This window comes from Colossoma macropomum, unplaced genomic scaffold (genome assembly GCF_904425465.1).
Source record: "Colossoma macropomum unplaced genomic scaffold, Colossoma_macropomum, whole genome shotgun sequence".
NCBI lineage: Eukaryota > Metazoa > Chordata > Actinopteri > Characiformes > Serrasalmidae > Colossoma > Colossoma macropomum.
Window position 1 is genome coordinate 43,957,519 of NW_023494789.1, and position 26,119 is coordinate 43,983,637.

General features: G+C 36.8%; 1 protein-coding gene across 1 annotated transcript; it reads left to right on the forward strand.

Moving 5' to 3' along the window:
• Positions 1–43: 43 nt before the first annotated feature.
• Positions 44–24,799, forward strand: rab22a (RAB22A, member RAS oncogene family). The gene is made up of 7 exons (XM_036571438.1): positions 44–412; positions 4,078–4,157; positions 4,500–4,581; positions 11,263–11,334; positions 19,536–19,642; positions 20,731–20,840; positions 21,211–24,799. The coding sequence occupies exons 1-7, from the start codon at positions 377–379 to the stop codon at positions 21,312–21,314; spliced, it is 591 nt and encodes a 196-aa protein (XP_036427331.1). The 5' UTR covers positions 44–376; the 3' UTR covers positions 21,315–24,799.
• The last annotated feature ends 1,320 nt before the right edge of the window (positions 24,800–26,119 follow it).

The window sequence follows — 26,119 nt, forward strand, 5'->3', positions numbered from 1 at the left end:
TATACGGAACAAAATAAGACAACCGATATCACGTGACATTTCAGCCATAATTCAAGATGGCGCCTCTGGAGTTGTTTCTGTCGTGCCCGACGAGCTAATAACGCAGCTGGTGGCTGAGCATTGAGTTAGCTAACGCTTGTGAATTTGTTTTGCGTTTATGTATTAAAGACTTTTTGCGCGTTAAGCCATCTTTTTAAATCAGTGATTACATTTTCACATTCCCCAGGAGAAGAGTCACAGTCAAAAAGCAGTGTGTAGTCTGCTTGCCACATAGCTAGGCTAGCTTACGTCAAATAATAGAAGTAAGTTAGTTGTTGACGACTTCTCTGAAACAGTTTGTAATGTTTTGGGACGTTTTATCATTTTGGAGATCGATATGTCGCTCAGAGAGTTGAAAGTATGCCTGCTTGGGGTAAGATATAATTAACGCTACTTTATCTGCTAACGCAGCCGTAAAGCCTTAAAGCAGCCTTTATTGTTGTGCTCTTGCAACGAAAAATATGAAACACATGAAACATTAGCACCACATTCGTTTGCTAACTAATGTTTTATTATTATCGTTTTTATTTTTAATTTCTTTTATAACAGCTTAGATATAGAAAGTACAAGTATGACAATGAAGACAGGACAACAGCAGTATAGAACACATTTGAAACGCAAGGAGTGCATTAATACACCGGTATGGGAATTTTGGGCCGATTTCCGATATTTTTCATGTACGTACCTAGCGATGCTAATGCATGCACTTGTATAAAAAGCACATATATAGAAACTGGAAGTAGATCTGCTGAGATTGGAATTATGGAGAAATGTATCATTTTGTAAAGGGATAAAAATGCAGTAAAAATAATGATGTGTTAAGAGGATGTAAGGGGATGTTTTAACTTATTTTCTCTTAGAAAAACAACATGTAATTTGTACATGTACACTTTTGCATACAATCGTTTGTGCATAAAATATACAGACGTTGGCTTAGAATTCCTGTATTAGTGCATTCCTAATCAAAACAACCAAAAGTATTTTTTCGGTTCTCCTTACAAGCCGTTAATTGCTGTGCAGTCATCTTTCTGTCTAATTCGTCCGTCTTTTCCTTATGTATATGACACACAGCAAAATTTAAGACAGTCTTGTATCATGGTATTGTGGAGCCAAGTTTTCAGTGTTCTCTTGAAACTGAAAACTTGGCTTCGTGATACCATGATACTTCTGGACACATTTCTTAAAGAATGCTTGCTGTTTCACTGTTGAACTGTATATTATGCTTAGATCTAAACATTGCTCTTATTTCTAAGGATGCTTTCTTCAGTTCTACATATGCACCACATCATCCTGTTAACAGCACATTTTCCAGATTCCTTATCATATGTAAATTGCATATCCACAGCGTAAAGCACTTTGAAATACTTTGCTCTGTAGGTCTCAGATGGGGAAGGATGCAACAGCGTTATGTTTAATAAAGCATTCGACTTTCAGAATCATTTGCCAAGAATCAACCCTGACTTCCAGCGGCATCAGAGTTGAAGAATAGACTCTTCCAGAGTCGACACCCCATCACTAGAAGCAATCTGTGCTTTTGCACAGTCAAGCAGGCCTTCCTGAAAATTTAAAATTGGTTGAAGTAGCAAAATACTTACACATTCTTCTGTGGAAGTTATAGTTAACAAGTTCACAAACATATTGCTGCTGTCGGAACAAAACCTTGCATCTCCAAAATGATAACTTTACAGGAGAAGGAAACAACATACTTTACTTTGAATGTAAGTCAATGGAACCAGACTTTTTTCTGTCACTCCATTCATCATGAACTTCACCCACAATGTAAAGGTCAACATGCATTTTCAAATAATGTCAAAAACTGAAAAACGACAAAAATGGAGATGCAAGGTTTTGTTCCGACAACAGTGATATGGTGGTAGTCCAAAATTCACCTCAACTTTTATAGCTGTGTAGCTAGCTCGCCATTTTTTCTGCTCCAAGAACACAAACCTACCATGATGGTCTAAAATTGGAAGCTGACTCATCTCTGACTGAACAGTTATGCTAGCCAACGGTACATCCACTAGGTTAATGACTGCTATAATGGTCTTTAACTATTTCTGAATTTCTGAATGAAACTTATTTTACTTTATTGCTTAGAAGGACTTTTTAGAAGTAGCCAAGTGACTTAACTTTAAGTATTATAAAATGCATGAGGTATCTTGTCCTACTACGTTTCTTATACATTTGTTAAGGGCCTTTGCACTACCAGAGAGGGCTAACTAATATGTTAGCAGCTTTGCAAGCAAATGTAGCTTCTTGAGTAGCCTTACACAGAGGGCAAAATATGCTAATTAAAATTCCAAGGTTTCCTTCATTAAAAGATTAATGTAAGTATATTGTGCAATAAACGGAGCCACTAACAAAACATTTATCATCAGCTGCTGAAACTGTAACAGTTTACCTGCTCAGATATTTATAAAACATAAATTAAACACCTTACCCTACGGTGCAGATAACAAAGATGGACAAACAGAAATTTTGATTAAGGGGGTACACTGTTATAACAGAGAGGTGGCCCTGCTGTTCCCTTCATAGGCTGAGCCTTGGATACAAGAACTGTGGGTCAAAAACAGGTCATTCCATGACAGAATGGAGGATTTGGCACCACCCATCATTCATAAAGAGTATACGAAGTGATAAGGGCATCCATTTTTTATTTTTGTGTGTAAACATGCAGTGAATTTAAAGAAACTTGAGATTTTTAACAGCCAGTATCAGCCTAGAGGAAACTGAGTTCTAGTGCTTTTAAAGGTACAGTGTGTAAGAAAGCCATGAAAGACATTCTCTAGAGCCATTTTTTGGTTTGTCCATTCTGGGCTACTGTAGAAACATGGCAGTGCAACATGGCAGTCTTTGTTGGAAGAGGACCCATTCCTTATGTAGATATGAAAGGGCTTGTTCGTAGTTGCAGACAACTATACACATGGTTTTCTATGCTATAATCCATTTCTGCCAGTTGATCCCCTAAATCTTACACACTGCACCTTTAAATGGTCACTAAAATCAAAATATACGTCACAATATATCTCTCCAAACCCATTTCTGTTTTCCTAAAATACATAACTAATCAGCATATATATGCACATTTGTATGCAAATGTTTGGTTGCCTGTGGTTAGAACCCATTATGTTAAACTGAACAAATGGAATAAAAATTGGGCATTACAATGAAAATAAAAAGTGCATAAAATTGGCATATTAAGTTTGTTCCAAGGATGTGTTAACTTGGTTTTACAAGTCAACAAAACATGCACTTTGCCCAAAACTTGCACATCTTACATTAATACATGCAGAAATTAGTGATGCTCATTCTGAATCATTTGAAGTATTCAAGCAAAGTGAATCTAATGATCCAATTTAATTTGAAGTTTTAAAACATGGGATGTGACCTGATGTCACATTAATAATGTTAGCAGAAATGTTTATTTTATGTGCAGTGCAAACTGACAGCATTGTACATGTTATATCTGTAGTCTTGGACATTATATAGGACTGCTTATATTGTTTTGCATAGAATGTCTTTCTAAGTTATGTATGTGTTGATATATAGAAGTGTAAAAATTGTATTGCACTAAGCTTGTTTAGTTATGACATTCAACAACTGCTGCTGAGTGATACTAAAACTTAACAAGGCAAATAATATTGATATAATGGAAGTACATGCTTCTTTCAACAGTTTGCCAGTTATTCACTGGAATAACACACGTGTAATCAGTATTATTGTATTCAGAAACAACAGGCACAAGTAATTATGATTGGTGAGTCTAACATGACTGTTTCGAAACCTGAGGATTGTCTCGCTCGTTTTTACTATTACCACTAGATATTAAATTAGTTACTTAGTTACTTAGTTAATTAATTAGTTAATGTGCTAGATCAAACATTCTGTGTAACAGGCTTGATTTAAAGAGTTCTGGAAACCTGATCAGACATGCCTGTTTGGAATCCATAGCTCATTCCATGAAAATTGCTAAAGAATGATTGATTCATTCTCAGTGAGTTTTGCATTCTAAGTTGAATGTGTTACACTGTGTTGTAGGACACGGGGGTGGGAAAGTCAAGTATTGTGTGGAGATTTGTGGAGGACAGCTTTGATCCCAACATTAATCCTACAATTGGGTAAGCTCATTGCTAACATAAAGCTCACTCACTTGCTTACTGGTCATGCTGAGTATTAGGCCTAAGGTCACAACATAGCTTTTCATTTATTTTCTAGTATGATGGAATGGTTTTGTATATGCTCAGTTAAAGCCAGCTAAAAGTAAACATAATATTAAAAAAATATTAAAACCAGGTTCTATGTTTGTACTTAAGGATTTTTTTTCAGCAGTGTGCATTGTTGATTTCAGACTCGGATTTGTTTATTTGATTGCTTTAAATTTTGATTAAGCCTTTCTCTGACTTGGTTTTGACAGCATGTTTATTTACAAAGACTATTCCTCTTTTGTCTCTAATTTGCAGAGCTTCATTTATGACGAAGACAGTACAGTACCAAAATGAGCTCCATAAATTTCTTATCTGGGACACAGCAGGACAAGAAAGGGTAAACAAACACACATTCACTAGAATACCACTGAATCACAGTACTGAACACTGCTGCTCTCATTCTATTTCTATCTGGAAGCCTTCCGACATGTAGTAATATTATGTGTTTCCGACAGGGGGCAGTGTTTCTGTCTGTTTAATCTGTGTTTTGTGTGGGATTTTGCTTTGCCCCTTTTAAAATATCCCATCTGTGCTCCTCACTTGTGCTCTTTCAGTATTCTCCCTCTCACTTACATGTATGTGAAGGTCATGCATTCACTGAGTGGTGTGTGCCTACATGCATTTCAGTTCTGTAAGGTACTATTGTAAGATGTTTATGAGGATCTAACTACCACTTTAAAAATGACAGGATTACAATCTCCTCTGAAGTTGATCTGTAATAATATGGGATATTATATATAGGGTGCACAGTAGCACAAGTTAAGACACTGTGTATAAAGAGTCAAGAAGTTGTCTTTAGTCTATAAGGAAATTCTGTGACAGGACACAGAATTCTGCCAAAATATCTATGGCCTTTAAAACCTTCATAGACCTTCGATTGGATCTACTTCAGCAACAACATGGTAACAATAAACACTTGTTGTATATTAATAGTATTATAGTGGATGTAATCAATAATAATAATAATAGTATTTTATTCTACTCATACCCATCTGTGCCTTGCTGACCGCTATCTGACTAAAATAATTTTTAAGAGAGATACTTTAAGAGTTACTATACTGTGTCCTGTATGTCTTGAGTATTCACACAGCAAATGTTTCCATCCATATCGATTTTGCCATCAGTGACAAAAATATTGTCAGTTCTGTTAATGTTACGCATGATGTTATAGGGCCCATATTCTGTGTTTTTGTTGTGTTTTTGTCCTCAACTCCAGTTATAATATTTGTGAGGTTTTATATACCCAAAACAGCCATAATTAATTGTTATATGACAATTTTTCATCCTTTCTTTAGAATTAGGCATGCTGTTTTTGATACTGTGCCAAATTTATCTCTGTTCCGATTGGCTGCTCTGTATTCAAAAAGCAGTCCAAGCTGGAACACTCTTTATAACTTCAACATGAATGGGCAGGGCTAAATTACTGTTGGCTGAGTAAATGGATATGTGTATTGTTTTTGTGACATCACAGAAACATTGAATTCTAAACAAGCTGTTTTTGCATCTTTAACAATATTTGAAACTTTGAAAATTTAGCAATATTTACATGTCACATCAAATTATTTTTTTATTTTTTTTCTGTCATATGGGGCCTTTAAGCTTTAATGAGCACTACAGATAGCTTGTAGCATGACATAGCTTCAGATAATCAGTCTACTGGATTTTGGTTGGAAGTAGGGTAGATTGATGTGTCAGTTGGCTGACATCGGCCAATACTGAGGTACAGCAGATTTATGGGTATCTACAAAACTCATGCCAATATTTATTGTGGGGTTTTGTTATTTAGATTTATATCATTCATATAAAGGTTTAGTTAAAATATGCCCTGTAAACCATTTTTGATTTTTTTAATATTTTTATGTTTCATGATATGTTGTTGGGAGTGGGCTTTACACATAAAGGATATATCAATACTATATTACGATTAATACCATCTTTATTAGAGAAATAAAAATATGTTTTCCATTATACATCAACTGTTATTTTTTTCAAAAACTTTTTAAATCTAAAATTATTACAAACAGATATAAAGCTCGGTTTAAACTAGTCACAAACAACTCAAGAATGTAAAGTTCATTTATAGTGCTTAAGTACAGTGATTGGATGCAAAACATGGTTTGGATAATTTCGTTCAATCGTGCCATGTATTTATTATAGTGACTTTAACTGCAAAAATACCACTATTGGTGAATTCATATTCTTTGTGTATGTTGCCGTCAACCTTTTTAGTGATACTCTTGTGTTACTGTAATGTTTCATATATATATATATATATATATATATATATATATATATATATATATATGTATATATATGTATATGTGTGTGTGTATATATATATGTATATATATATATATATATATATGTGTGTATATATATATAACCTCCCAAGTGAAATAGTAATTTGGCAGAAAGTGCAGAATTAATTAGTTGTATCCACAAGCTATGATAAACGCAGTAACGCAATAGAATTCATTAAACTTCTAGAGACATTTGAATTGAAACAGCACTTGGGCAGCCCTACCCACAAGCTAGGTCACTTCCTGGACCTGGTTAAACACAAATGTGTCCCTCATTTCTGTTTTTTATATTAGATCATTTCTGTATTTTCTTTCAGATCAATTTAGAAGTAAGGAAGAAAGTTCACCCACATGTGATCTAGACCCTTTTCCTTCTTCTGTCTTTAAGATGCTCTTTGATTGTGTTCAAAGTGCTTTAACTATTGTAAACTGTTCTCTCTCAACTGCTTTTAAAATAGCCTTGGTGAAGCCTCTACTAAAAGAGTAGCATGGATCCTTCCATACTAAATAATTTTAGACCAGTTTCAAACCTTTTTTTAGGCAGTTTTAGGCAGATTTTCTTTTTAACCGTAGTACTGAGACAGCTTCGTGTTATCAATGACCTCAGGCTTAGCGCTGATGCACAGCTTCTATCCTGCTATTCTGGTCTTATTGGATCTTAGTGCAGCTTTTGATACCGTTGATCACAAGATTCTAATCCACTGTCTTGAATACTGGGTAGGCCTTTCAGGCACAGTTTTAGAATAGTTTAAATCATGTTTAGTTCACAGACAGTTTGTGGTTTCGCTGGGAAATCATTAATCATTTTCCTTGTGAAGCCCCACAAGGTTCAGTTTTAGGGCCTTTGCTTTTCTCTTTGTACATGTTACCTCTAGGTGATGTCATTGGGGAAATAATATACATTTTTATTGTTTTTTATTTCCATTCCCTCTGATGATCAAGACTGTGTTGACAGGCTTTCTAGCTGTGTGTTAGAAATTTGTCAGTGAATATCCCAAAATTTTCTACAACTAAATCATTAACAAACTGAAACACCGAAACTCAGAGAAAGCTGCTTTGTGAAAAGCTTGACTCTTTAGCTTCATATACCGAACCTGAAGTATACTGCATGTAATTGCAGTCACTAAAGTAGTGAGAAATATTACCAAAGTTATGCCTTTTCTATCTCAGAGCGACACAGAGAAACCTGTTAATGCATTTGTTACAAGCAGAGTTGGTTATTGTAATGTTTTTCTTACTGGGCCCCCTTAAGAATACAGTACATCCTCTACAGTTCGTACAAAATGCGGCAGCACGGATCTAAACAAAAACGAGAGCTCATATCACTCCCTTTTTTGAAAGAAGCGGACTTGCTACCTGTATCTTTCAGGATACGTTTTAAAGTTCTGCAACTGGCTTTTTAAGGCTCTAGATGACCTAGCGCCCGCTTACATAACAATGTCTGTCTGTTTATGCTCCAGCACACAATTTTAGATCTGCAGATACTGGTTTTCTGCAAATACCTTCCATAAAAGATGTGGAGAGACTTTTTTGCATTTATTATGCTTCTAAACTGTGGAACTCAATTACACCTTTTATTAGACATTTAACCTCAGTGTACACTTTCAAGAAACATTTAAAAACATATCTCTTAAACTTGGCGTTTAATTAAAACTCTACATCTCTTGGTGTTCATTTTTATAATTTGATCTGTGTCATTGTCTTCATGCCAGCAGCTCAAAGTGCTTCACAGACAGGTGACAAACCTTAATATAAAACCCTTTTTGCTTAGAGTGTAGTTTAATAAATGATAAGTTTACATTTTGAAATATGTGAATATTTTTTATGAAATAAGAATATTGTTAATTTTCCTTCCAGAGCTAATCTGCTATTATTTTTCAGTGTTGTCTTGAGTGATCCAGCTTATTATGTGTATGTTTTTGTTGTATTCTAATTACTGTAAAATAAAAAAATACTGTTACTATGTTTAGGGCCTATGCATAAGTGCAGTGCATAATTAAGTTATTTTCAAGTTGTTTGGGTGCAAAAATGAACTTGCTTAATCACCTTTTCTATCATTTTATGCAGTTCCCTCTATTTTAACAGTGCACACAAAAGCTACTTGACTGCTGATAGTTGTTTCTTGCAGGGAATGTTCAGCTTGCTAAATGTAATTGACTGAGTTATAAACCAGGTCCATGACGTGTAGGGTTGAACTGATAGACGATGTTAACATCCTTTGTTGCTCAAAGTGTTTCTGTAATCTCGCCGCTCCGGGTTTTCTATCTTCCACTCCTCTCTTGCTCCTTGTTCACGTCATTGAAATCCCGCTCCATGTCCGCTCTGTATAATACATTATGATATTTATTTTATGTCTTCAGTGTATGAACTAGACGCTAGACATTTTATTTCATCAATTATATAATTTGTGGCCATTATTTAACAAAAAATAGGTAAACGTTTTGTGCTGCACAGATTTTTGGAAGGTTTAGCCTTGAAGCAATGGCTCAATCACAAGCTAGAAAACTGCAGAGGGTAAACACATGCACGTGTTTAACACCATCTTTATCATTCTTGCAGCAAAATAGATTACATGAGACTGACTCTGTGAGATGTCTATAGAACTTTGTCACAAATGGTGAGAATTTTTAAGTATTTAGGTCTGCAGAACAATTCTGCAGCACAAACAGTGTGTGTGAATAGCTGTCGTGTGTCAGCTGTAGCGTCACTACTGCGTCACTCATGTCACACAGAGGTAGTCAGTATGGAAAAAGACATACTGAAAAAATTGGTTTTCAGAATGGAGCAATATTGGAGTGATTTTGGAGCAAGTGAGAAAACTAAAGCTCTGACTTTCTGAAAAGCTGCTCTGCAGTCTGAGCAAAATCACATCGCTCCACTCCACACCACTCACATGCTCTGATTGCTATAATTCCAGTGTCTCTGCTATATCATAAACTATATTTATTACTTATTACTTACCCAGAGATATGAACTAATGAATATGTATTTTAAGGAATGTTAAGTTTTAATAATACCTTTGTAAGACTAATGCTAAGACAGAGTCTTCGAATTGGAGGATATGTGGCCAGTCAATTTAAAGCACTGGGCTAATTTTGCCTAGCAGTGGGCACACGATTAGTCAGGTTAGTATTTCTCTGCACTGCTGATTGGCTGAGGGTACTGCTCTAAATCTAATGAGGAGTTTGGCATCTACATGTGACATGCACCTAGCGGCACAGGTAGCGATTTGGGGAACATATAGCTTTGTAAATATGATTTATTAATTGGCATTAATTTTTTTGACCCTTCATTATACAAATAGTTCAATATTTCTGTATGTCCTTTTTTGCTTAAGGCAGCACCCCAGGCCCATGCTGGACAAAACACAATGTTTAGGTGGTATTTTTGTGGAGGGATGTTTTGTTAGGAATGTCCAACATACAACATGCATGAGGAAAGGGGCGGTTGTGCAACATATCATGCAAACAGAAAAACAGCCTGGTATTCATTGTTTTACTGTGCTGTTACTGCGCTCTAAATGCCATGATAAATGTAGTGGTGTGTTTTAATAATATGGTCCTTAATCGCCAGTTAATTGAATAACAAGTGAAGCATGTTTTATCTATCTTTTAAGAGATATGAAGTAGAGATGCAGATAATGCTGAGCAAAAATCTACAGTTCTCTGGGTTGCAAGACCTTTTACAGCTATTTTACAGATGTCAGCAACTGCATAGATGATTTAACTGCTTGCATATTTTTCAAAAACAATGTTGTGCGTGTTTTTTTTTCACACTTATTAAATTCATCCACAATATCAAGCCCTTTTTCCAGGGTAAACCACTGGTGCATTTGTGATCTTTCTACATTTGTGACATGTTCTTGGCTTTAAGCCTAAGTGAACGTTTAGTGCTTCAGTGCTCACAGGTTTTGGTTGGTACCTATGTTCATGACACTGAGTAGGTCTGATTGAAAAAGATTGCTTACTGTGGCTGCCTGTTTTAGTCTCTAAATTCTTAATCTTTTGTGATATACCACCCAATTGGAGTGTCTGTGGTTTAAACGAAATGCTTCAATTTGTGAGTCATTATTAGGCATTCGAGGGTTTGGGGTAGCATTGTCATGTCATCCCAGTGCTTCACCAAACTATAAAACCTTTATATCATCTCTGTTGTGTGTTTGTCATCTCTAGTTCAGTGTGCATTTGATTTGAAGTTTAAACTGAATATAAATAGACATTGGTGAATTGGCCATGGAGATTCAAATGCTAACAGCTTTAGGCACATTGCAGTCATCTTTCTCCTGATGGCTCCCACATGTGTCGCTGGCCAGCCTGAGTGAGCTGCCATGCCTTTTGCTGCCTTTTCTAATGCAAGACCTCTTGGCAGGGATAACTGAAACACAATACTCCTCAGGTCTTTACGGTGGCTGTAGTTTGGGTCTTTTCCCAGTGTGGTTTCCTCTCCAGCCCTCGAGTTCTGTTTAAAAGCTGGAAGGAACAACATAAAGCGTAAGGTCTGACTGTTTGTATTGGAACTGTTAATGTTTCAGGATTGTAGGACATTTAAAGGGAAGTTTCACCATTTATGAAATTTCTCTCCTTATGTCTTCATCTTCTTCCTGTAGGGTGTAGCCTGCAGTTATAATGGCAGAAAGATGCCTCACTTGTATTTAAAATGAATGTCAAAACAAAGTCTATAAATATTTCTAGACTAATGTTCTTTCCATTCCCCTTTAGTTTCGTGCCCTTGCCCCTATGTACTACAGAGGCTCAGCAGCAGCCATCATTGTGTATGACATCACTAAAGAGGTAATGTATTATGTCTTTGTCTTTACGTATGTTATAAAAAATATATTTAAATGTCCTCTGGTAGTTTAAATGTTTTTGACTGCTCTAATGGCCACCGTACCAATTAACTTATCACTGTATATTTGGAAAACCAGACCTTAGTTCAGAGTTATCCATGCAATACATTCTGTCAAGTTTTGGCTCTTTAGAAGTTTTAATTGTCATCCACAGTCATAATATAAAGAAGTCTATAAACCATGCTTTGCCAGGTACATTACAAAGCATGAGGTATATGATGGAATAATGAAATGTAATAATAAAATGTCTCACCTCTCACTACAGGTGATTGAAAGGTCTTACATAGTTACACTGGTTGTACTGCTATGGAAAAAATTCACCTGTTTGTATTCACTCTTATTCACTTTGAGTTGATGAGGAATTTTTTTACTAAGGTGGAATCACAAAACTACATTAAATGCTGTGGAATTATCACTACCATAAATAATTTCTAATATGTAATATAGTAAGAAAAGCCCTTATAGATTTAAACATTCCAAGATGCCTGTAGCAAATGATTGAATGTGAAATACACTATAAATATTAAATGTTAAAGAAGAATAAACACATATGAAACAGTAAAATCACTGCTATCCAAGCAAAAACTAAATGGTGGAGCAAAATTTATTGGTTCTTAAAAAATAAAAATGTGGCAAGACTTGGCTACAGTGTGCTAGTGGAAAAGCAGCAAGAAGGGAGGCTGATCTTTCTCTGCCTGGCAAAAGATGACTGGGCGAGAGTTGGGTGGTGTGACAGTAATGCGGTATACCGTGGTATGTAAAAATTATAACAGTATTTCACAATTTTGACATGTCAAATTTCTATTCCACGTCTGAATGGATAAATAAACACGTTCACCCATTTATATTTTGGAGGGCTCAGTGATTGGTGTGGGAGCTCACTAGTAGGTGGCTCTAACTGAAAACGTGGAGAAATCTTTGACTTGGCCAAAGCATGTTGTGCAAACCTCATTTCAGCTGTTAATGAAAAAAGGTCTTAGGGTGTAGTTACTCTTTAAGATCTCTATAAGCAAAAATTCACACAATTTTGCAGGCGCTACGTTCATTGTAGATCCAAAATAAGCAAAAATTCACACAATTTTGCAGGCGTATGGCATGTGTGACTGTCTCATGTAAATACTTTATAACTGTAATTGACCCAAATGCCAAACTATTACCCCAAATTACCCTAGGGTTCTAAGGGCTAAACCCCTCAGAATAGGTTCAATTCTGTGGTGGTTGAAAGATTTAAATCATAATTTTTAGTCATCTCATCTGGGTAAGTGTTTTATTTTTCCAGAAATTAACATGTTTTGTGGTGGGCAGAGGTTTTAGCATGCTAGCGAAGCTAAATCTAACCAGCTCCTCTCTACTCTTTTGCAGCATTGTTTAACATTGGTCAATCGTTCCGTAGATGATTTCATTATAATTGAATGATGGCTTGAAAATTGTGTTTTTTTTTGTTTTTTTTTGTTTTTTTTAACCATAGCAAAATGGCGCGCAACGTTTTGGCATTCAGGGTGCCCCTGGTAACGCTTAATGTAGCGTCTGTTTCTGGAGGAAGTGATGCCCTTCAATAAAAAGTTGGTTAAGTCACAAGCAGGAAAAGCTCTTTCTCGTTGTGGCAATATGCACATGTGCAGTAGCCAGAACAATCTGAAAAAACATGGTTGTGTGTTACCTGATCCAAACAGTACAAACTATTTAAACCGTTTTTCTTTGATTTTACCAGTGATTTCAAATATGTTTTTATGTTAATTTGGCTTTTAGTTTGGGGTTCATCGGTCTCTCCCCATTAAAAAAGATAGCAGACTAGAATTAATACACAGGAGCATTGCCAAGATGGCCATTGAGTGGACAGACTTTCTTATAAGGATTTCGGTTCCGCTCAGTTGGTTAACTTTGCTAGACAAACATCTGAGGAACATCAAATCCTAGCTTAAAAATGTTAGTAGTAGGATAATATTGCAACTTACATTTAGTAAATTTCACATACTCTGTTAAGAAAATGTGACTGCAAGTGCATAAATATTTGTTTGTAAATGGCAGTAAAATATTGCTATGGCAGTCCTCTCCCTGAACAAAATCGCACAGGCTTCCCTTTTTGGGAGTGGTCCCACCTCCCAGCTGAAATTGAGATTTTCATTGATTGATTATGCCTCTGTTTGACTATCTGTCTGATTGTACTTGTAGGTCACTGGACTTTTTTTTTTCTTCTTTTTTCCCTTCTTTCCCCTACAGAACTTGAATGATGAATGGCACATGCCGGAATTACATTCATATGCCGGTTTAGAGGGGACAGCTCTAGATCCGTAGATGTAGTGTTGGCTTACTTAACTGCCGTTTACAGGCATATGAAATCAACCCTTGCTTTCGATCAAAAGCATCGTTGAAATGTGTTGTCAAATACCAGCCTGTCCAGCCAGTTTTGCCTAGCCTGTTTGATCATTTAGCAGCAGACTGTTAAGAGCTTTTAGAAGTGGCCTATCTGCTACAGATTATCGTTTATGTTGCAAATGCTGTTTGCTATCCGGTGTCGACCAGAGGAGGATGGATTCCCCTTTTGAGTCTTGGTTCCTCTTAAGGTTTCTTCCTCTTGCTCTTAGGGAGTTTTTCCTTGCCACTGTCGCCATTGGCTTGCTCATGGGGGCTTGGACCCGGATTTTTCTGTAAAGCTGCTTTGTGACAACACCTGTTGTAAAAAGCGCTATATAAATAAACTTTGACTTGACTTGACTCTATGAAAAGCAATGTGACGTGTAACCTACTTGCAATTAGAGGCCTTAAAGAGATCATCAGTAATTAGAATGGAAATAACAATGCCTGTACCCGCTCAGAGTGAAGGTGTTGATTTCAGTGATTTCAGAGTAAACTCCAGTAAAGCGAGCCAGTGCTATATCAACTAACAGATCTAGCGTTGTCCCCTTAAGTCTCTTATCTTACTGTGCCATTCATTGTTTTGCTATGAAGGAAAGCCTTACTTAGAAGCCCTAGAGCAGGGACTCCCACTCTCAGTCCTGGGGACCCCACACTATGCATGCTTTTGTGCGTTCACTCATCCAACACTCCATCTAACAGATCATCTATCAGTTATCATGATAAGTTATGTCACAATACCATATGCTTTTCTTAACATATTGTGGTTATTGTCAGTACTTGCAGAACACTGAACAAATGCATTTTCAAAAATCGTGCATAGTATTCACAGTTTTTGGTGGTATTTTTTTTTTTAAATGTAGTCCGACTGGTTCTTTTCTTCTCAGTTACAACTGATCAGATGTTTGAAAAAATAAATATTGTCACAGTCTGCCTTCAAATATACAGAAAATATATAGACTAGATTGCCTTACTTTCTACTTTCTGCTTCCTAGCTTTTTTCTCATAGCTAACTCTAACTCAGGCTGTTTTTTATACCTGTTTCGTTTGCTAAAGTCCAAACAAGAATTTGAGTTTTTGTGACACATTTTTATAATTTGGTTCGCTTGGCTTTGCACTGCAACAACTGAAGTGCACCAGTTTACAGATGTGAATGCTTGTTTATTGGTCAAAAATTTTGCAGGGATACAAGCTCTCTGTTATTCTCTTTAGCCACTATTTCTTGCATGAAAATAGAGATGCTTGACATCTATATGTATTGAAGCAATAATAATAAACCTTACATGATATTTGCTTCATGATTCGTTTGTCAATTTGAATGTAACCGGTCAGGTAGCTGATGCAGTGTTCCATTATCCATGTGCCAAAATCAAAGGCATTGCTTTGCTATTATCTTATTACTCCTGTGCCAATATGAATCTCTGTCAAGAGTCAGTGTCAATGTACTGCTTCTAGTTCTCACAGTCTTTTTCATGAGTCTCATGGATCCTTACTCTATGGTTCTATTTAGTGTTTCATTTAATCTCTTTAATCATAATACTCATAACTTTCATTTGGTCATTGTAAATCTGCTATGTAGGTTTGACCATAGGAGGATGGGTTCCACTTTTGAGTCTTGGTTCCTCTTAAGGTTTTTTCCTCATGCTCTTAAGGGAATTTTTTTCTGCCACTGTCACTCTGAGCTGATCCATCATGGGCTTGGATCTGGATTTCTGTTAAGCTGCTTTGTGACTGCATCCATTGTAAAAAATCGTTATATGAATGGAATAGAATAGAATGCAGTGAATTAGTTGCACTGTTTTCAGATCTGTGGTGTATCAAACCTGTAATGTAGAAGTTCTTGGGAATTGTATGCCTTCTTGAAACTCTTTATGAACAGTGATTACAAATTCTCATGTTAATCGTAGAAACCGTGAAGTGGTTCCATTGCTGCTGACATTTTCACTGCCACTGAAACTGAACCCATCTGCACTGCCCAGTGCAAGAAAGCAAAGTAACGGCATTTTCAGCCTTTGCTTCTAATTTTCATTAGCATTAAATGATTAGTTAAATATTACATTATTGTTAAATTCTGATGCTTTGTTGTAGGCAAATATATTTTTTCTGGTGTATCCCTGGTGTATCCCTGTTTACTTATTTCTTTATTTTTACAAGTGAGTTACAGTTGAAAGTATAGATATTTCTGCAGCTGAATATGCAGTACTTAGTGTAACGACCCTATGTTAAGATGTACATAACTTGAACGATCAATGGGAATTGGGTTCACAATGACTATGCTGTTGTAAAACTTATACATGCGGTGTACAAAGTACAAATACCTTGTAAGTGAGACACTTTTCTGAGGAGCTGCACTTACAATGCAGTGTATAAAGCAAATATGATGCATTGGCTTATTTTTGTTTCAAATACTTCAAGAATTGAATGAGAACTTAGTCCAACATCACAGCTTTCATTGTTTGTGCGTCATGTTAACAGATAGGGGTGCGGGAAAAAATCTATTCTTAGATGCATTGTGATGCGGACGTGAACGATTCTGAATCGATTCACAAATGTCAAAAATCGATTTTCTAAATATTTAATTTATAACGTAATGTTGACGGAATGTAAAAAGCGGAACTTGGAAGTGGGTAAGTGCAGCGCCTGGACAGTCTGTGGCAGCACGTAACAAAAACACAAGTGGATGAGCGAGAAATCTGACCGGCTCCCTCTGCATTAAAGCCAGGGTAAATCAGCAGTCACAACACCAATGATAAGAAGAGCCATTTTGTCCTTTCAACAAAAATCAAACCACCTTGGCAGCCACAACATTTAATGTCCAGTATGTCTCAGTATGTGTTAATGTCCTAGTATAGACTAAACAATATAAATGAAAACGCAGACTTACTCTACTCTGCTTTAAGCTTTAGCTATAGCCGCTTTTCTTCCATCTCCTCCAGAAAACCTTTCCTCAGAAGTAGATCAGTTAAATGTCTCTTTACAACTGTTTTACGAGGCTGAAGTCGCTTCTTATTCTCCAGCTTCTTGTTTGAATTTACCCGTTCCATCTTAAATTCTAACTGAGGTGCCGAATGTAAATGCGGCACCATTTAAGGTGGAACGGGAGAATTCTTTGTCACTTTAAAATGTATATTGTCTCTATATTCTGTGTATATTTTGTGTATATTTAATATATTTCAGTTGGTTTTTCTTGTATTTTTATTTTTACTTATTTACTTTCTGTAGAGTAATTAGAGTCTCACCGCAAGCATTTCAATGCATGAATGTCCTGACATGTTGTGCAAATGACAAATAAACTTGAAACTTGAACTCGAAACTTGAGCTCACACAGTGAGAGAATATAAATGCTATATAGAAAAAAAAGATGCATCGAGATGCATCGATAATCGTTTTATAGTCGCATCGCAGCCCTCTGAATCGTAATCGAATCGTGAGGTGCCTAGAGATCCCACCCCTATTAACAGAGATAGATTAGAAAATCATCATTATTTTGGGGTCATTTTAGCTTTTTAGAGTTTTGCTTTGGCATGCACACAAACACTGATGTACCCACAAAACTGTTACATTGCTTTTAATAGCAAAAAAAAAAGAAGTTACTTCTTTCAGTTTATCCTTCTTTATTTACTGGATGGATGGATGGATGGATGGATGGACGGATGGATGGACGGATACTTTATTGATCCCAAAGGAAAGTAGCAGTCACACAACACAGGACAGTAATAATAAGGGTGAAACAATATAAAATGAAGAATAAATATATATATATATATATATATATATATATATATATATATATATATATATATATATATATATATATATAAAACAAAAAAGACATGTATATTTATTTATTAGAGCTGGGCGATATGGCCAAAAATGTTATCAAGATAAACAAAATTCATATCGTTCGATATCGATACATACCGCGATAAATGTCAAATCATTATTTCTTTCAAGTTTGAAGGCTGATTTTTGCTCCTGGGTGGTTAATTGCTGTTTTAAACTATCCTTTATGATCGGAACATGACAAACACCAAACAGTGGAACATTTCACATCTGTCATGGGAGAGTGGGAGAAAGCGTATGGTGAGCTGGTTTTACCAGCTGGAAAAGCATGGCTATTTTGTAATAGTCATAATTTAAGAAAGAAAACAGATTATTTTTAGCTGGTGACGAGCGCTCGGCTACCCCGTTACAAATGAAATCAATGTATTCAGACACCAGCTAGCGACGACTGGATTTCTCTATACTATCGTAGTAGTTTAAGTGGTGAACCGCAAAATATCAACACCAGACAAACAGAGTCCTCTTTTTAGGTACGTTTAAACTGAAAGCGGTGCTTTTGTGTCGTGTTTGATCTACAGTATCATTAATTCTCCGTGTTGTGAAATGACGGAGCGCTGCTTCAAGTTAGCCAGCTGCTAAAAACAGCTAGCCTGGAAAGTTAGCGCTCTCCCGCTCGCCAGTGCCTCACAGCTTCCTGTAACAGCGCTTTAGTTGTGAGGATTGTGATTTAACGCTGCTAAAGCTGGTTAGGATGTTAGGAAAGAGGTGAGTTCGCTGTAGGACAGTATAGTTACACCACTGACCTCGTCACACTCGGTCACAGGAGAACAGATCGGCGGTCGCTCCACTCAAACAGGGAATGTGTAACTCCGCGTTTCAGCCGTTGCTAAAGACTCCTCTTACTCGTGGCCCCCTCCCTCTCTAATCATGTTATATCGCGATAATTATCGTTATCGTTTTATCGCCCAGCCCTAACACACATAAATATATATATATATATATGTATATATAAATTCTGGAATAAGATCTATAACCTGAGATGAAAAAGGCAGTGCAATAATGACTGTACAAGGAGGCGCAGGTAATGGAATATAATGACAATACTGAATAAATATGTGCATATATTGGTACTGAGATAAAGCGTCTAGGTGTGGAGTGTCCAGATATGCAAGATGCGCGATAGGGGGTACAGAAAGTGCAATATGTACCGTAAGGTGTCAATATGTGCATATGGATAAAGTAAACTTAGGATTTAACATGAGATTCAGATTCAGTCCTCATCTCTCCTCCTCCCTCTTCTCTCTTCTCTTCTGGCCCCACTGGGAACAGTTGAGGAGTCTGATGGCTCTAGGGACAAAGGATCTCCTGAATCGGTCAGTTGAGCAGCTCTGTGACAGCAACCTGCCACTAAACATGCTACTCCTGTCCATGATGAAGGTGTGCAGCGGGTGGCGTCATCCTCCATAATGGAGAGCAGTTTGTGCAATGTCCTTCTCTCGGCCACCTTAACCACAGAGTCCAGTTCCACACCGACCACTGACCCTGCTCGCCTGACCAGCTTGTCCAGTCACATCTTGTCTCGTTTTCATGCTTCTGCCCTAGCACACCGCAGCATAAAAAAGACAGCTGGCAACCACGGTCTGATAGAACACCTTCAGTGGAATTTTCACAAAACATCTTCACTTGGTTACTATTATTTGTCATTAACAGCATTTTTCTGTCAGCTTAGACCAGAGATTGTGTGTGTGATGTGTTTTTTACACTGCACATTTTATCCTGATTAATCAGCTTATAGTAGAAAATCAGGCCCCTTGGTTGACTATGAAAATCTTTCTGCCCAAATGAATCCCAGTTTGGTTTCTATAACATAGAATTCTAGAATATTAGAATGTATCCTTATGTAAACTAACCAATTGATGTGTAGTCTACTCCACACTGCTCTGTTCATGTCTCTTGTTAAAATAACATGTCCGCTGCTGCTGTGCGCGCTCTCTCTCTCTGTCTCAGGAATCCTTTCAGACTTTGAAAAACTGGGTAAAGGAGCTTCGCCAGCATGGACCTCCCAACATAGTAGTGGCCATCGCTGGAAACAAATGTGATCTCTCTGATGCCAGGTTCATTACTCTGCCACATTTCTTGCCTCCACAGATCCCACTTCATCTGTCAACTCACATAAATTTTAAAGCACCATAGACATGTGTCTGTCTACTCAGTTCAGTTTGGTTAATTCCTGTCAGCTGAACTTTGCTCAGTAATAACATACATGACCCGTCACCATCAATGCAACTCAAAGAAGAAATTGTGCTCTTTAATGATCCATGGCTCATTTTTCCAGTTAAAATAGCTTCAGTCTTCTCATAGAACAAGCAGTATGTCTTGGTTCGCTGTTGCTTTGTTTGGCAGATTTAGATGTCTGTCAGTGTGGTCATATTTTTCTTTCCCAAAGCCATAATAACCAGGACTAGAGAAGGAGGCAGTTCAGTTGTACCACAAATGTTCAGACCCACACTGACTATGAAAGCAAATGCTCCCCAAGCTAAAGTACAATATGGATGAATTTTACACTCTGGCTTGAAATGCTGCACTGCAGGAAGAAATAGTCCTCTTTATCCAAAACTATGCAAGTAAAAAATTCCCAAAGCTCTACATATAGTTAAAACACAAAAAATACAGAAAACTGCTCAATGATGTGTAAGAGTATGTACACACTTGTGCCAAAACCTTAATAGAAAATTCATATGACATCACTGTGGTTGGTTTAAAGCTTGCGCGACCCGATCCATGTACCAGTTCTCAGGTGACATGCTTAGAAAAGAACCTATAACCATATACAATGGAACATCCTACTCTGTGCTATGGATATGTCATGGCAACAAAACATGGTTAGCATGTCTCTTGTTAGCCATTACACATATTAACCATGTCTATCTAACACATTTATACAAACACACATGACTTTAATGTAAGCCTGTACACATTTCCACTGTATTTACATAATTTTAATCTCAAAAATGTCTTGTAAATATTTAGTTCTGTTTGATTACTAAGATGAATTGATTGAAGCAAAATAGTACATTTTCTATTAAGTCAATAAAATCAATTAATACCCTAGCATAATTATCATATGTACTGTTTTTAGCTCAGGCTAATGTTTTAAACATAAATTTGTATTATACTTATTATTTTTCCCTTTCCATTACAGAGAAGTATCCGAGAAGGATGCCAAGGACTATGCTGATTCCATCCATGCTGTTTTTGTTGAAACTAGTGCCAAGAATGCTATTAACATCAATGAAATCTTCACTGAGATAAGTAAGGAAGCTCATCTAGTTTTCTTTGCTACTCTCTATAAAGACCGTTTTAGACAAGGTGTTGTGCTACACTCCTGCAGCATCCCACTCTTCTTTACTTGCACGTGCATCTATCTTTAGTTTAAAATTTGGACTATAGATATATCTCAGCTGATCGACTGTCTCTGGGGTAAGTGGAAAATTTACTGTGAAGTTGTGTAAATTAGTGTAAAAGTGTAAATTAGCTTTGTTGATTTAGTATTTATTCTTTTGAGCAGAAACTATAGAACATGTAATTTCTTTTGAAATCATGTTCCTTTTCCATTGAAATTCACAAGTCTTTGGCCACTGCTCAACTTTCTCCATGTAATCTCTTGCTGTGATTCTTCCAGGTCTAAGGATTCCAGTTTTAGACACGGGTGGCAGTTCAGGAGTCCGAGGCTTCAAGCTCCGTCGTGAGCCATCCGACACAACCAGAGAACGCGCTTGCTGCTGATGCAGTCTTACACAATTAGGCCAAATCTTCTTTCTAACGTTCTCCTACCTCTCACTTTCTGATCACTAAGGAGAGTAGAATAGAGGACAGTGATGTTACAGACGAAGTTCAAAAAGCCTATCAATCTCAACCTGAATCTGACCCCTTTATGAATCCAATTCTGTTCACGATATCTCTCCACCCACCCATGTGTGTGTCTCTCTGTATGTGTCTTCTACAGTGTGAAGGCTTAGAGGGTTGCTATACTGTAAATCACTAACCCTTTTCAGCTTCACTAAAGGCTTTAGTCTTTACCACTACATGTTGCTGCCTGTCCAGACTGATACAGTTCCAGCAGTCCTTCCAAGCACTTGACTCTCTCTAGACTTAATGTCCATTTTTTATCTTAATATTTACAAGAAAAAGGAGGCGAAAGAGATTGATTTATCTCTCTCGTACCTGTTTAGCCAAAGCCCTTCACTATACGCCTTTATGTGCCTCTATGAGGCCCTTACGGTGTTATTTCTAACCCTTTATATTGTGTTCAAAAAAGTTAAATGTCAGAATTATTACAAAAGCACTAATTCCTGAAGAGTAGCAACTTAGAGAAGTATAGAGTGAAGGAAACCTTATGCATGCTCAGCACTTCTCTTTAGTGGTACTTTTGAGAGTATAGCCCAAGTTCTCCCTGACAAATATGTACCAAAATTTTCCCCAGTCAGTAGGGACATTTTTGGCCTGATGAAACTGTCACAGAAACGTGTTTCATGTTTTGCATAGTGGATACAGTGTGTGTGTATATATATATAGGGCAGAATTATAGTTACAGTTTCTTCCCCAAATTAATCAGTTTCTAGCAGTAGGCCTGTCCTGTTAATTGAAGTCATATTCTTCAAGTAAATGAACTAATCACAGGAATTAAGCAGGATTTAAGTAAAACTGTTCGACAACTATCTTTCTAGTGTTCTTGCTAAATACCTCCTATCCTGTTTTCCGCTGTCAAAAACAGCAGAAAAAGCCCTCTACATACTTAGTTCGAATTCTTTTTGAAGCCTTTGAAAACGCTATGATTTTTTTTTTTAAACAGTTCAAATGAGGAATGTGTGGGGATATACTCCATGTTCTCCCACAAAGTAACTTGTAAGCTTGGTCCTCACATTACTTGAACTTGGTGTTTTCTCGGTATTCTATGTCCATGAATTAAGGACTTTTTGGACGCTGTGGCCACAAATGTTTCGAAATCCCTGTTTTTTGTCTATGATTGTGCTCTTTGACAAACCAGATCTTTTTTTTTCCTGTTATAGTAATCAAGTTCATCAGCCTGTGATTTGTTATTCAGGCTTCTCTTTGTTTTGTCTACAGCCCATCAAAACACCCATACAAAATGCACATTGTTGGAGTATGCGTTGTGCCTGTATCCAAACAGCCCCTTCCGAAGTGCACAAACATGTTGGAAAAAATTGTGGTCCATCTCTTCAAACTGTTCAGAAAAAAAAGTACAAATATAGTTTTAGCCTGTTAGACCTCTACAGTGGAAGCTCATTATATGGGTACTGCATGGATTTAAGTCACCTCCCAACCTCTGTAATTCCTGAGACCCACTCATATGGCATAAAGGATGTTTGATGAGATGTACTGACCTTTGTGTATGTTTGTGAGCAGGCCAGACATTAGTGGCGTGTCAGTTCAAGAATGTCTGAATTTGCAATGGTACTCTCAGTAATTTGGGAAAGGAAGTTCGTTATAGACATGGCTAATTTGCGTATGACTACAGTTATCACAGTTACCTAGTGTTGCTTTGTAATTTTGGTCCCATCTAAATATGGCTTTTTTATTCTATTCTATAATTATGCTCAATCTTGAGAAACCAGACCACAATTGGGAAAACTGTTCAGAATTTGTAATTTACAGTGTTGGCCCAGTTCAGACCTCACGCCATGTTATATACGAGTTAATTGCTAGGATTTTTCCATTCTGCTTCACATTAAGTCCCCCCACCCCCCACCAAAAGCCACCCCATCCCTATTTTGCTTGGGCATTCTGCGTTTATTATTGACATATTAAGAACATGTACTATTATTGTGGTTAAGAGTTTGACGTCACTTAAATAGAAATATAGAACCCATTCCCTTAGTTTAATAGGTCATCTTCAGCTGAAAGAAATTCTACATGTCAAAATATAGATGGTTAATGTAACAAACTATGATCCACTAATTAGTCTTTCTGTAGCTGTGATAAACATTACGTGCCTTCAGTTGTGTCTTGTTTTTGTTCTCCTTCCCCCATTATTGATATGAAAGTTTAGCTTATTTGTGGCTTCTTAAAACCACATCTATGTTGTGCATATAGATAGAGCTCTTGGGTATGCATATGGAATGGGAGAATAGATATTGGGCATGGTTACAGAACAGATTTACCTGGCGTTTGGCCCACTGCAGTAATAAAAAAAAAAAAGATTAGGGACATTTAAATGACCCAATATATAGTGCATCACAGGCTGTGTCATGGAACAATTGGCAAATGTAGACATTGATTATTCTTGTTAGACGTCCAGCCTTTGAAATGATGTACTTGTGTTTTGTTACTTATAGATTTTTAGCTCCAAATTTAGCTCCATTTATTGGGCATAATGCTTTGCTCAGTAAAAAGGGAATCTTGTGGTACTTTTTGTGGTAAGTATGTGATTATTATGCATCCATTGGCTTGATTCAAATAAAGATACAGTAAGGTTTTAAAATGTATAGAATTAGAATTGTAAAGGAAGAACTTTCTGCAAAAATACGTGGGCCATTTCCATTCAGACTAGTGTCATGAGTTGTAAATGTCCGGATATAAAACCATATGTGTCTTGCACTCTATCACCTTTTTATATTCTGCATATTATTTTTTCTTATTTGTGCCATGTAAAAAAGCTGTTTTATTATGAAACGTAGGTCAAAAAAGTGTTCATTTTATTGTATATGTAGGGAGCATTGTAATGCATACAAGTTGTCAGTGTATCAGCCTTGCTATATATATTACAAAGTTGGTACTCCCCAGCCAGACCACACAACTTGACATTCAGCTTAAATTCTGGAGGTTTGAATGGCTTTGAATAGAATAGCATGCCACATTTGTGTTGTGAAGTTTGATTCTTCACTTGGTCAGCAGTGTAGGATGAATTCATTTCATGTTCTGGAAAATAGCAACAATCTTGGGCTGGTCCTAAGAATGTGGTGTGAAATTGTATTTTTTTTGTGCTTGTTACTATGGGACATGGCCTAATTATATGACCTAATTTAGTGATTTAAATGGTATTGTAGTTTACATATGTTTACCATGTATTGCAATATTTACAAAGCACACTAATTTAACCCATCCAAATAATCAATTATTGTATTGTTTAATTTTTTGTACCATTATTTTCTTTCTTTTTTTTGTTTCTTGTGCTTGCAAACAAAATGGCTTAAAATCACAAAAGGGATATGTTGAGCTGTTATTAGTAATAAAATGGCACAAAACCACTATTTTAGTGTGGTGTTTTCATCTCAGAGTAGTAGAACTGATATCGGATCAGGTTTTCTCTGTCCATGCTGTTGTTACAATGCAGAGAAGAAAGAAAATTGATCCAGAAACAGCAGGCTTGGTGATTGAGAGGGATCAAGTAACAGTGGTGTCAGTACGTGTCTGCAGAGCAGTTGCTATAGTTTCTAAACATTATATATATATTTGTTTTATCAGGTGCATCTACTATTATAGGTGCACTTTGTAGTCATACAATTACTGACTATAGTCCATCTGTTTCTGCACATTTATCACCCCCCCACACCCCTTATATTAGTGGAAATAGACCACGATATTTGGTTGGTGGACCATTCAGAACACAGCAGTGACACCAGCATGGTTGTGGCATGGTAGTGTGTTGTGCAGGTACTAGTGTATCAGGCATAGCAGCGTTGTTTACACAATAGTTTTATTGGCTACTTTGCACACACCTACTTTGTTGGTACACCTTGTTGGTGTACAGTTACAAACTATGGCTCATCTTTGCCTGTGCACAATTTGCATTAGTCAAGCTCTATAGCTTCATTAGTGCTCAGTTTCTGACCACAGGACCAATGTTGGCTGGATATTTTTGGTTGACAGACTGTTCTAAAGTTAGCAGGGACAATGAAGTGTTTGAAGCCCCAGCAACACTGCTGCACCCAATACCTCACACCAGCGCAGTACACGCTAACACTCCCATTACATATTTGTATCCTGTGATGGCCACTTTCCATTGCAATGGTGCCGTGCTGAGGGGGAAAGTTAGGACAATTCTAAGGGCCTATGACTGACAGGAGCCCTGAAAATGATCATAATGTTAGGTAATGTTTTTCAATATTAAATTATGAATCTATCATTGTTAGAATATTTTACGTACAATCTACTTATAAAACTAACGATTTCTTTTTCTTTTCTCATTTTGGACACAAGGAAATATCCACAATACAGCAGGATTACATCCAAACGCAAACTTGTCACCAAAATTCACTGTTTTAATGATAAATGTATCACCTGAGTCATGTAGGTTTAAAGAGTTTTTAAGTGGGGAGGTGGTCCTGCTATCAGGAGAGAATTCTGAAGAATCCCCATCACAGCAGAAGTTCACGGATTTTTATTCAGCCAATCTACAGAAACTTCAGTAAGTATTTTATTTTTGCTGTCAAAACTGAGATCAGATTCAGCGTTTTCATGAAGATATCTGAATCAGGTGTTTAACCTGGATTTCCACACTGCCAGATTCTACAGCAGCAGGCTGATCCGACAGCAGCATAAAGTAAAATTCTACAGATAGACTGGCTATA